Consider the following 12,686-nt stretch of genomic DNA (forward strand, 5'->3'; position numbering starts at 1 on the left):
GCGGCGGCGCGGGCGCGCTGGGGGAGGGGCCCCGAGGGAGGCGACGCGGCCCGGACCCTGCGGCCCGCACATCCGGCAGCTTTCTCCACTGCAGTGATGGTCATAGTTACTTATTAATTTAAAAACTGTATTTCGTTATATGTTACATATTTTACTAATAAGATACTTATTTTTTAAAAGATTTTTTAAAAGTTTATTTTGAGAGTGAGAGCACGCAGAGCAGGGGGAGAATCCCAGGCAGGGTCCACGCTGTCCGCGCAGAGCCTCCCACGGGGCCCACGCTCAGGAGCCTGAAATCCTGAGCCTAAATCCAGAGTCAGACGCTTAACCGACCAAGTCCCCTGCTGTCTCAAGACACTTATTTAAAATCACATTTTATTAGTTTTAACTTCAAAACCAATTATTAATATATTCTTCTAAAAAGTTGAAATGCTGCAGATGAGGCCAAAGTGCCCGCCCCTCATCCATGCCCCACGTTCTGCTCTCCTCTCCAGCCTGTTTCTTGTGCCTGGCATCTGTGTATCTTCGTAGAAAAATATAGCATCTTTTGTGAGGTTTTCTTTTTTACTCTATACATCATTATGTAATACGCCTTTCCCTCAAAGATGCGTCTTGGAGATCGGCTCATATCAGTGATGTTATTTTACAGCACCACACTCTCTCAGAGTATGTTGATTTTTTTAACTTTTATTATTTACTTTTTATTAACTTTTTTATTTTTATTTTTATTTATTATCTGTACATATGGCTTTACAAATTTAAATAGCATGGGGGAGGGGCCTGGGTGGCTCAGTCGGTTAAGTATCTGACGTGGCTCAGGTCACGATCTCATGGTTTGTGAGTTTGAGCCATATATTGGGCTCTGTGCTGACATCTCAGAGTCTAGAGCCTTCTTTGGATTCTGTGTCTCCTCTCTCTGCCCCTCCTCCATTCATGCTCTCTCTCTCTCTCTCAAAAATAAATAAACATTTAAAAAAATGTTTTAAATAGCATCTAAGTGGCACCTGGGTGGCTCAGTTGGTTAGGCAGCTGACTCTCGATTTCAGCTCAGGTTATGATCTCAGGATTCCTGAGTTCGAGCCTCACATTAGGCTTCACACGGACCCTGTGGGGCCTGCTTAGGATTCTTTCTCTCCCCCTCCCTCTCTCTGCTGCTCCCCCACTCATTCCCTCTCTCTCTCTCTAAAAATAAATAAACATGACTTAAAATTAAAAAAAATTAAATAGCACCTAAGACCTTATAACTCAATGAAGACAACATTTGCTGAATGCATCAGGCCTTGTGCTAACCACTTGATGCGGGTACTATTATCATGTCTGCTTTACAGCTGAGAAAACCGAGGTCCCAAGAAGTGGGGGTCACTGGCACACACAGACTGGTGCTGGGATGGATCTGGTTCGTCATCCCCTGGAAGCCCATGCTTCTCATAGATGCATTTTGAACAAATTTCTGTAGATGTGTTGATGACAGGGTAACTGAATCACTCTCCCCTGAGCCCACACTTGTTTTCTTGAGCCCTTCACGTCTCTACAGGGGCTGTGGGTATCCCTGAAACCAGAGGTTTGGGGTATCTTGGAGCCCTGAGGACCCAGGCCCTGGCTCAGGCTCTCACACAGGCCTTGGACTGAGGATGGCATGGGGATCCAAGCAGTGGTAGGAAGCTCTGATCAGGCCCCAAATACCTCAGTGACTTTTCTGTGTGTTTATTTTTTCTAAATACAAAATTAACACACACAATGGAAAAAGGACAGTTAACAATGACAAAAGGGGGAATAAGTCCAGCCCTCACCCTCGCTGAGGGACGACCTCTGATATAACAGCTTTTCTGGATGAACTGCCACGACTTTCTATGCATTTTATAATAATATTACTGTTCAAAATTATCAGGGTTTTAATTTTTTTTAATGTTTATTTGTTTTTGAGAGAGAGAGCCAGAATGTGAGAGGGAGGGGGACAGAAAGAGAGGGAGTCAAACAGAATCTGAAGCAGGTTCCAGGCTCTGAGCTGTCAGCACAGAGCCCAATGTGGGGCTCGAACCCATGGACCCCGAGATCATGACCTGAGCTGAAATTAGATGCTTAGCCGACCAAGCCACCCAGCCGTCCCGTAATTATCAGGGTTTTAGAAAAATTTTTTTAAGTCTGTCCATGTGTGTCTTTTTAAATTTTTTTTAATGTTTTATTTATTTGTGAGAGAGAGATACAGCGTGAGCAGGGGAGGGTCAGAGAGAGAGGGAGACACAGAATCCGAAACAGGCTCCAGGCTCTGAGCTGTCAGCACAGAGCCTGAAGCGGGGCTCGAACCCACGAACCGCGAGATCATGACCTGAACCGGACGCCTAACCGACTGAGCCACCCGGTGCCCCTAGAAATATTTTTTAAACTAAACTTTTTTTGTTATTTAGATATTAACACATGACAAAGAATTCCAAAAGAACCCAAGGGTATACAGTGAAAAGAACTCTCCCCCAGCCCAGAACCAGACTGCCAGGCACAGCTCCCTCGAGCAGTGTGCCTGTTAGAAGCATCTGTATGTAGATGAGTAGCTGCAAATTGGTTTCTAACTGCTTTTTTTCACTGAGCCATCTTCTTGCCAGCACATGACTCACAGGTAGAAGCCTGTTATTTCTCGGGGCCTTCATACCGTTCATCTTCTGAAAGTCACTCCAGCCCTGAAGCGCAAAGGGGAGGGGCCCTGGGAAGTCACACAGCCTGTGACCTACGACCCTCCCTGCATGGGCCCGCTGGGCCCACAACAGCTTGGCAATGCCCTTGGGGTGAGAGCAGAACTCTGAGCAGCTTCCCTCACCCAGGGAGATCAACCCGCTTTATTCCCACAAAGACCGGTTTTCACCATCAGGCCTACGGGGAACGGACGGGGCCCCCAAGGCCCAGACAATCTCCAGAACCTGCCCAGGGTCACAAAGCTGGAAAGAGGTGACCCAACGGAGGGTAGGGCGCAGTGGAGGAAGGGAACCCTGGGAGTGGGGGCGGGGCCGGTCTTTGAGGTCTTTGAGGACTGGCTGGGTGACCCTCAGGCAAGCCATTCCCCACTTGAGGCCCCTGAGGCTCCTGCTGGCTGAGGCTGGTGGTGTGCTGGCCACTGCCAGGCCCTGTCTCTGGACTTCCTTTGCCCTGACACTGAGGGGCACACACATCCTGGACCCTGTCACTTACTATGGGCAGTTCTTTTTCTTTTTCTTTTTTAAATATTTTTAATGTTTATTTATTTTTGAGAGAGAGAGAGACAGTACGAGCAGGAGAAGGGCAGAGAGGGAGGAAGAAAGGGAGACAGAATCCGAAGCGCAGGATCCGGGCTCTGCGCTGTCAGCACAGAGCCCGACGTGGGGCTCGAACCCACGAACCGTGAGAACCTGAGGCAAAGCCAAACGCTTATCCAACTGAGCCACCCAGGTGCCCCTGCTGTGGGCAGTTCTTTATCTTCTCTGTGCCTCACTTTCTTCACCTGAAAAGAGGAAATAATGAAAACCACCCCAAGAGGGTGTTTGTTACTAACCCTTCCTGGAGAAGCGGGCTGTCCATGGATGCCGGTTAACAAGCCCAGAGCTAGGTCTGGGGGCCTGGGTCTGTGTCAGTTGAGCCAGGAACCACTCTGAGGGCTCCAAGCAGCACCAACATGCAGACAGTGGATGAGCATATTTACTACGACAACTTTCTGACAAATGACAGAGCTTGGGGGCTCTTCTCCAAAGTCACCGAAGGGGGTTAGTGCAAGCTTTAAGTCCAGGCCCCATGATTTATACCCAGGCTGGGTCCACAGGAGGGGAAGGGCCTGGTGGGGGTCACAGGCACCTGCTGACCCTTCCTTTCCCCCCTGCAGTTCTGGGAGGTGATCAGCGATGAACACGGTATAGACCCCAGTGGCAACTATGTGGGAGACTCGGACCTTCAGCTGGAGCGCATCAGCGTCTACTACAACGAGGCCTCTTGTAAGCTCCCACCTTGTCCCATGCGTGGCCTGGGAGGGTCTCAGCGTCTCTGCCCACCTATCAGTTGGTGGGCAGGTGTGTCCTCGGACTCACAAAACAAAGATAAGGGACCCTGGAAACTGCCACCATAGTGAGACTCAAATATGTGTAATGGTCACATGACATATGCACAGTCCGGCGACGGACAGGGCTGGGCAGGGTCCTAGCGGTCCCTTAGGAGGCCCATGGGAGGGGTCAGAGCAGGGGCTATTTAGCAAGTGGTGTAAAAGGATGTCCATAGCGAATTGGAGAGATATTAGCCCGCCCACATGGATGAGGTCCCGGCTGTCCGAGGTGTTGACCGTGACTCCCATTTCACACGTGGTTCCAACCTCTCTGATCCTAGAGAGTCAGCGCTCGTGGTGACAGCATGGCTCTGGCAGGACAGGGCATCAGGAGTCCTTGCCGCTGTGTGACCCACATAACCCACCCCTTTCCCCTCAGCTCATAAGTATGTGCCTCGGGCCATTCTGGTCGACCTTGAGCCTGGAACCATGGATAGTGTCCGGTCTGGGGCCTTTGGGCACCTCTTCAGGCCTGACAACTTCATCTTTGGTAAGTTTTCCCCGCCCCCCCACTCTGATGCAGACCCCATCACAGGCAAAGCCAGATCAGCGAGACGGCAGAGCAAAGTCGTCCCCTAGCAGGACAGAACTGACCTTCCCATTTTGCAATGGGCCCAGAGAAAGGGCTCTGTGTAGAGAATAGAAACCAGTTGTGTATTTCAAGGAGAACAATGTGTGAAACAGAATTAAGCTTCTAAGACTGTTACAGAGCAGGCAGGACAGGCGTCAGTCTCCAGAGGATTCAGGTTCGTAAGAATGCAGCATTGCTGTGATCAAGAGGGCCTCACCCCATTTCTATCTGGCAGAGTTCAACCCCCCAACTGATGGGCACCAATCCACATTCAGACCCAAAGCCGTGAGGGATTCTGGGGTTCTGGAAGCTATAGCTTACGCTTCCAGCACGGCCAGTCAGAGGGTGGGTGGGCTGCAGGGGAGGGCTGATAGGCTCACCCAGGACTCCCTAGGCAGGCAGAGCGAGATCTGCAACCTTGGGTTCTCGATTCCTGTCTAGAGCCCTTAACACTGGGCACCAGGCAGTGGGGGCCCCAGCATGCAGCATGGCTGGGATGGAGGACCATGGAGGGAGTGTGAGCGGGTGGGCACCCCCACTTCACAGAGGGGAGACAGGCACAGGGCATCCACAGTTGCATTCCGAGACGGCTCTGGGGGTCTGACCAGTCTGTGCCCTCCCCGCCCCCGGCCCCTCCCCCTCCTCACAGGTCAGAGCGGGGCCGGCAACAACTGGGCGAAGGGCCACTACACGGAGGGCGCCGAGCTGGTGGACTCGGTCCTGGACGTGGTGCGGAAGGAGTGCGAGAACTGCGACTGCCTGCAGGGCTTCCAGCTGACGCACTCGCTGGGCGGGGGCACGGGCTCGGGCATGGGCACGCTGCTCATCAGCAAGGTGCGCGAGGAGTACCCTGACCGCATCATGAACACCTTCAGCGTGGTGCCCTCGCCCAAGGTGTCGGACACGGTGGTGGAGCCCTACAACGCCACCCTGTCCATCCACCAGCTGGTGGAGAACACGGACGAGACCTACTGCATCGACAACGAGGCGCTGTACGACATCTGCTTCCGCACCCTCAAGCTGGCCACCCCCACCTACGGCGACCTCAACCACCTGGTGTCCGCCACCATGAGCGGCGTCACCACGTCTCTGCGCTTCCCGGGCCAGCTCAACGCCGACCTGCGCAAGCTGGCCGTGAACATGGTGCCCTTCCCCCGCCTGCACTTCTTCATGCCCGGCTTCGCGCCGCTCACTGCCAGGGGCAGCCAGCAGTACCGCGCCCTGACGGTGCCCGAGCTCACCCAGCAGATGTTCGATGCCAAGAACATGATGGCCGCCTGTGACCCCCGCCACGGCCGCTACCTGACAGTGGCCACCGTCTTCCGCGGACGCATGTCCATGAAGGAGGTGGACGAGCAGATGCTGGCCATCCAGAGCAAGAACAGCAGCTACTTCGTCGAGTGGATCCCCAACAACGTGAAGGTAGCCGTGTGCGACATCCCGCCCCGGGGACTTAAGATGTCCTCCACCTTCATCGGCAACAGCACCGCCATCCAGGAGCTGTTCAAGCGCATCTCGGAGCAGTTCACGGCCATGTTCCGGCGCAAGGCCTTCCTGCACTGGTACACGGGCGAGGGCATGGACGAGATGGAGTTCACCGAGGCCGAGAGCAACATGAACGACCTGGTGTCCGAGTACCAGCAGTACCAGGACGCCACGGCCGAGGAGGAGGGCGAGATGTACGAAGACGATGAGGAGGAGTCCGAGGCCCAGGGCCCCAAGTGAAGCTGTGGGGGGCGGGGCTTAGGCTAGGGCCAAGAGCGCCGTCCCTCGAGCCCTGTTGCTACTGACACCACCCCAGGCTTGCCCCCGCCAGCTCTGGTCACAGCACCCGAGGGCTCCCGAGAGTGTCCTCCAGTAGTTACGGCATCCCCACCCCGCGCGAGTCCTGTCTTCCCACTATCGGTCACCTCCGTTTTTGTGTCTGCTTTATTGTCAGCTGCAGGCCTGATGTTTTATGGTTTAATGTGTTTTTTTGTTTTTTACTCGTTTGTGTTTATATTTTTGGGGGAAGGGGATACTTAATAAATTTATTGCTGTCAGATATCCCTGCCTGGTGCTGGAGATTTCATTTTATTCTGGAAAGTTGGGTCCAAGGGGGTGAGGAGGGGCAGACAGGGAGGTCCAGGTGGAGCAGAGCAAAGAGTCATTGTCTCCCAGGCTGGTGGCTGAGACAGGGCTGTGCTTAGAGCCTGCTGGTGTCTCAAGGAGCAGCCTCTGGGGAGCTTCTGGAAGTGGGGTCCTGAGGTGGAGTCTCATCCCAGAACCCCAGGTGCAGCTCACCCTAGATAGAGAACCATCCCTAGTCTCCCACAGGGAGACACACTCCGGAGCGTTCATCCGGCTTACCTGTGGGCCGGAAGTTAGGGGCCGGCAGCCAGAGACCCTAATGGGAGGTTGGAAGGGAGGGTTTCGAACACTCCCCAGAAAAATGTGGTGTGTTGGAGGATCCTGTCTTGGGCCCTGGGAAGGGGCTGGTGGGGGTTAGGGAGCTGTGGCCGCCGCACCCACGAACACCCTTGGCAGGAGCAGTGTGCTGGCCCTGTGCGCCCCCTGGCGGCACCCCGTGGCTGTAGGTGCCCAGTGTCCAGTTACAAGGGTGTGGGACCCAGAAAAGAGGTGAGACACCTGGCCATTGTTGAGAAAAGTCCTTCTGGCTCCTGACATTCGCAGATGCTCCTCCTGGGCCCCAGGTCCACTGTCTTACCGGGCCTTCTCCTGAGAGCTCAACACACACACCTCTTTTAACCTTCATGATGACGCTACGAGGTACACATCATTATTATCCACATTTCACAGGCAAAGAAACGGAGGCTCCGAGAAGTGAGGGCACTTGCCAGCTGGCGAGTTGCAGAGTATCTGGCCCAGGGCTGAGCCCCTTTCCACTTGGCTTAAAATGGCCCCAAACTGCCCTTCCCTCCTGAGCCCTTGCACCCACAAGAACTTCATCTTCCTTCACATCCCTCAGATGAGACTGGCCTCCTTGGGTCACCCTGCCTTTGTGGAACTGGCTCTCAGGCCAATCCCTTCCTTCCTTCTCCCAAGGCCCACAACCCGGCTCAGCACAAATGTGTAGTGTATATTCGTGGGGACTGTGTTGGGGGCGGGGAGGTGAAGGCGCGGGAACCCCTCGCTTCCAGCCCCCTAGCACATCTCTGTGACTCCCCGGAATTCTGTGGGAGGGGACTCATGATTTCTTTTTCCAGCCCTCCCCCCTCTCCTTCAATTACTTCTCCCCCAAGAGGCTCTAGCTTTATTTTCTTCTGAGGAGTCGCTTAAGTCTCTGCTCTTTTCCTACACTGCAGACATCATGGGGCAGAGACAAGCCAGCCCTGTGCCCTACACGCGTTCGTTACCCACAGTATCCCTAAGCATAATGAAAAATGGCTGATGCTTTATGCCATTGAGTTTCAGAGTGGTTTATTACACAGCAGCACAAAACAGGAACATGCATAGGGAGTGGCTAGAACAGCATGTGGCCCATAAAAAGGCCATAAATGTTAGCTCTTAAGTGTATCTGTTATTGTTAGTAAAGGGAATTTATTGTTTGCAGGGACGCACTGGCATGAGGGTGCAGGAGAGGCCGGCTCGGTGGCTGCTCAGTCTTGCAGAACCTCCCACGAGGGCTCTGACTGGCCCAGCGCCATTCAGTGTGAATGACCCTACTGGCTGGCATTTGGGACGGCCACTTCATTGGCTGCTTCACCCTCAGGTCCACCTGCCCATTTCAGCCTAGTTGAAGGACCACGGGTTTCCACACCTGGGCACACTCCCAGGCCTCGTGGGAGAGAAGCCTCCACCCTTCCTGCCCTTCGTGACGCTCTGCCCTGCCCCCTGCAGGAGGCGCTCGGGCCAGGAGATGGCTTCATACTTGGGTAGGGCTGTTGGAGCAAATACGGGATAGCCAGTTACACTGCAATCTCAGACAAACAACAAATAACCTTCCACTTGAGGGCATGATTACCCTAAGCAGTTCCTGCTGAACCCAGGAAGCCTCGCCTAGGGCCCCTCAGCAGCCCTGCGGCCGGGCCAGTCTTGCGGAGTCCTTCACCCACTCGTGCGCTTCTCACGTGGCCCCGTGAAGCGAGTGTTGGCAGACGAAGGAACGGAGCCGTGAGACCCACAACGCTGTCCCAGGTTGTCCTGGAACGGAGGACGCTGGGGGCTGAGCGTCACCGGTGCCACCACCCCTGGAGACAGCAGTAACCTGAGAAGGGAAGGTGAGCGGGCCAAACGGAGGTGACCCCTCCGTGTAGCCCGCCCACCTCCCCTCCGAAGAGCACTTTTCCCACCGCAAAGACCGGGTGCCTGCTTGGTCTTGAAGGACGAGACTTCTGGTCTCCAAAGTCTCTGAAAACTCCTTGCTTAGATAACGACGCACGAGAGCCGACACACTGGAAGCAGATGGAACCCAGCCTCTCGAGACCCCCAGACGCGGCTCTCGCTGCTACCGCGAGTGGGGAGTGAGGCGGGCGCGCCTTCTGCCGCATGAAGACGAGCCAGGCCCCTGCGGGGTTTGAGGGACGGCAGAGGCCAGCAAGCCCGAACTAACTGAAGTCGAGTCATTGTCGAGCGTGAAGGTCTCTGCCTCTGACCAGGACGTGGAAGCTGACCGGAACCCCGTTTCCTGGGGACGTGCAGAGTAAGGGTAGATATGGGCTGCTGGGGTGGCGGCTCACACGGCGCGCCTCTGACTCAAGTGGCCAGTACGACTTTCATACTCCAGGCAAGCGCAGGACACCCATTGCCACTCCTATGATCACAAACACTGCTTCGCGGTCTGCGAGTTTCAAAATCAGGGTTTCTCAGCCCTGTACCTGCTGTGGAATGGACCCGTGTGTCCCCCCAGATTCATATGTTGAGCTCCTAACCCTTTTGTAACGGCACTAGGAAGTGGGGTGTTTGGGTCGTAAGGGGAGAGCCATCATGAATGGGATTAAAAGTGCCCTTTTAAAGAGATCCCAGAGAGTTCCGTCACCCCTTCCACCATGTGAGGGCACCGGGAGACGAGGGCGGTCTGCAGACCAGGCCGGCACCCTCACTGGCACCCAACCGGTCTAGCACTCCAACCTCGGACTTCCAGTCTCCGGAACTGTGAGCGATAAATCTCTGTTATTTATAAGTCACCCAGCCTGTGGTGCTTTGTTATAGCGGCTTGAACAAACTTCGAGCACCCTCAATGCTAACTTACCAAAGCCATTTTTACACGGTTACCATGCTTGCTCTGTGAGAAGTGCTCAGCTGAGACGGTGCCCTTTACCGCTCCTGGCAGAATCATAATTCATGGGGCGCCCGGGTGGCCCAGTCGGTTAAGCGTCCAACTTTCGCTCAGGTCATGATCTCACGGTTCGTGGGTTCGAGCCCCACGTCGGGCTCCGTGCTGACTGCCAGCTCGGAGCCTGGAGCCTGTTTCAGTCTGTGACTCCCTCTCTCTCTGACCATCCCCTGTTCACGCTGTCTCTCTCTCTCTCTTTCTCTCCTAGAAATAAATATATTAAAAAAAAAAGAATCATAATTCATACCCAGTCTTCTTCCGAACAGAGTGAGGCTTTCTGAGCTCACCATCCAGGAAGCTCATCAGCAGTCGCCCTAAGGGTGGGAGGCGAGCATCACACAGCAGGACTCTGTTGGCAACATTCAAGGTTCTGAATTTGAAGACTCTGACACAGCAAGGCTGCTACTGCCCTACTGAGGCCAAACATGAGTGGTCAGACATGGGGCAGGACTTCCTGGAGCTTCCATGTATTTTCTGTCTCCTTCTCTGAGGGTGTTTGGTGGAAGACTGGATTCTTATCCAGCAGGAACCATTTGTAAAAATCTTAGAGTCTTAGAGTCTCTCTCCAGGATCCCTTCACTTTCCAGCACCCATCATATGTGTAATAACCTTCTAGTAACCCTGGAGAATACTTCAGTTTTCCAGGATGGCTGAATGTCATAGGAAAATCATAGAACAAAAATTAATAAAAAGAAAATGCAAGAGTCACCCATGGTTGCGGTAACAGTGGAAACTTGCCAGCGTATCCCAGGGTGGGGAGGGGGGTGTCCAGACCCTCCCTGCAGCCCTGGCCTGGCCTCTGGCTGTGCTCCTGGCTGCCGGGGGGTTAGGGGTGAGGCAACAGTGGATTTTCTTATATGGCTTTTACTATGCTGAGCTAATTTCCATCTATTCCTAACTTTTGAGAGTTTTAATATGGTGGGGTATTGAGTCTTATAAAATACTTTATCTACATCTACTGATAGAGAGGATCCTATGATTTTTATTCTTCAACAAATGGCATTTGGAAAGTGGATATCCATATGCCAAATATTAAAATTGGACACTAATCAGGGCGGCTGGGTGGCTTAGTTGGTTACATGGCCGACTTTGGCTCAGGTCATGATCTTACAGCTCGAAGGCTCGTGAGTTCAAGCCCTGCATTGGGCTCTGTGCTGATGGCTCCGAGCCTGGAGCTGCTTTGGATTCTTTGTCTCCGTTTTTCTCTGCCCCTCCCTGCTTACATTCTGTCTCTCTGTCTCTCTCAAAAATAAATAAACATTAAAAATTTTTTTTAATTGGACACTTATCTTACACAGACACATAACAACTCATAAAAAACACATAAAAACATTTCACACAAAATGAATTAAAGACTTAAATATAAGACCTGAAACTATAAAACTCCTAGAGGAAAATACAGGGGAGAAGTTTCATGACATTGGCCTTGACAGTGATTTCATGGATGTAACTCCCAAAGCACAGGAAATAAAAGTAAAAAGAGACAGGTTTTCATCAAGCTAAAAAGCTTCTGCACAGCAAAGGAAATAACAGAGTGGAAAGACAACCTATGAGACTGAAGAAAATATTGGCAAACTCTATATCAGGTAAGTGGTTAATTTCCAAAATATATAAGGAATTCCAACAATTCAATAGCAAAAAACAACCTGATTATAAAATAGACCAAGGACATGAATAGACATTTCTCCAAAGGAGATATACAAATGGCCAAGGTGTATAGAAAAAGGTAACTCAATGGTGGGGTGCCTGGCTGGCTCAGTTGGAGGAACACATGGCTCTTGATTTCAAGGCCATGAGTTTGAACCCCATGTTTGGTGTAGATTACTAAAAAAATACATACATAAACTTTAAAAACTGCTCAATGTTACTAATCATCAGGGAAGCGCGAATCAAAACCACAATGAAATATCATTTTATACCTCTTAGGATGGCTATTATCAGAAAAATAAAAGACAACAAGTGTTGGTAAGGGTGTGGAGACCCTGGGGGCGCCTGGGTGGCTCAGTTAAGCGTCCGTCTTCGGCTCAGGTCCGGTCATGATCTCACAGTTTGCAGGTTTGAGCCCCGCGTCAGGCTCTGTGCTGACAGACAGCTCAGAGCCTGGAGCCTGTTTCGATTTCTGTGTCTCCCTCTCTCTCTGACCCTCCCCTGCTCACGCTGTCTCTCTCTCTCTCTCTCAGAAATAAATAAAACATTAAAAAAAATAGAAAAAAAAAGGATGTGGAGACCCCGGGGCCTTTGCACACTGTCCGTGGGAATGCCTCAGGGTGCAACCACAATGGAGGACAGAGTGGAGCTCACTCCGACACTTACAAGGAGACCTGCCATATGAGCCGGCAACCCCACTTCTGGGCATTTATCTAAAATACTTCAATTTATACTTCAATAAACCTGTTAAGAAAAAAGAAATTTCCAGTGGCTCCTATCGGCACAAATCAAAGTCAGTGTGCGTACAAATGCCACAGCTATGCCTCTCACTTCACCTTTTACCAGGCTTCCCATTTTGCCATCTCCGGCCACGCTGACCTCCTTTCTTTGCCACGGGCACACTGGATCCTCCGGTTCCTCCAGTGTTTTGCACTTTATTTTCCCTCTGGATGCTTTTCCCCAGCTCCTCAATGCTTCTCACCTCCTACCCTTTGGGTCTTAGCCCGAGCATAGCGTCCTCCTCCCCTGACCTTCTCCACCATCTGTCACCCTGTTTATTTCCTTCCCAGTGCTCATCATATCTCTTATTAATTTGCATCTTTGCATATTGTCTGTCTGGCTCCCTGAGTGCTAGGACC

At 52.4% G+C, this 12,686-nt stretch overlaps 1 protein-coding gene across 1 annotated transcript; it reads left to right on the plus strand.

Annotated features, from left to right (window-relative positions):
- The first annotated feature begins 3,841 nt into the window (after positions 1-3,841).
- On the plus strand, positions 3,842-6,671 carry TUBB3 (tubulin beta 3 class III). Its single transcript, XM_077754145.1, has 3 exons — positions 3,842-3,950; positions 4,434-4,544; positions 5,275-6,671. Exons 2-3 carry the CDS (start codon positions 4,484-4,486, stop codon positions 6,348-6,350), a joined length of 1,137 nt encoding a protein of 378 aa, XP_077610271.1. The 5' UTR covers positions 3,842-3,950; positions 4,434-4,483; the 3' UTR covers positions 6,351-6,671.
- The last annotated feature ends 6,015 nt before the right edge of the window (positions 6,672-12,686 follow it).

This window comes from Crocuta crocuta, unplaced genomic scaffold (assembly GCF_008692635.1).
Source record: "Crocuta crocuta isolate KB4526 unplaced genomic scaffold, BGI_CrCroc_1.0 scaffold61, whole genome shotgun sequence".
Lineage (NCBI taxonomy): Eukaryota > Metazoa > Chordata > Mammalia > Carnivora > Hyaenidae > Crocuta > Crocuta crocuta.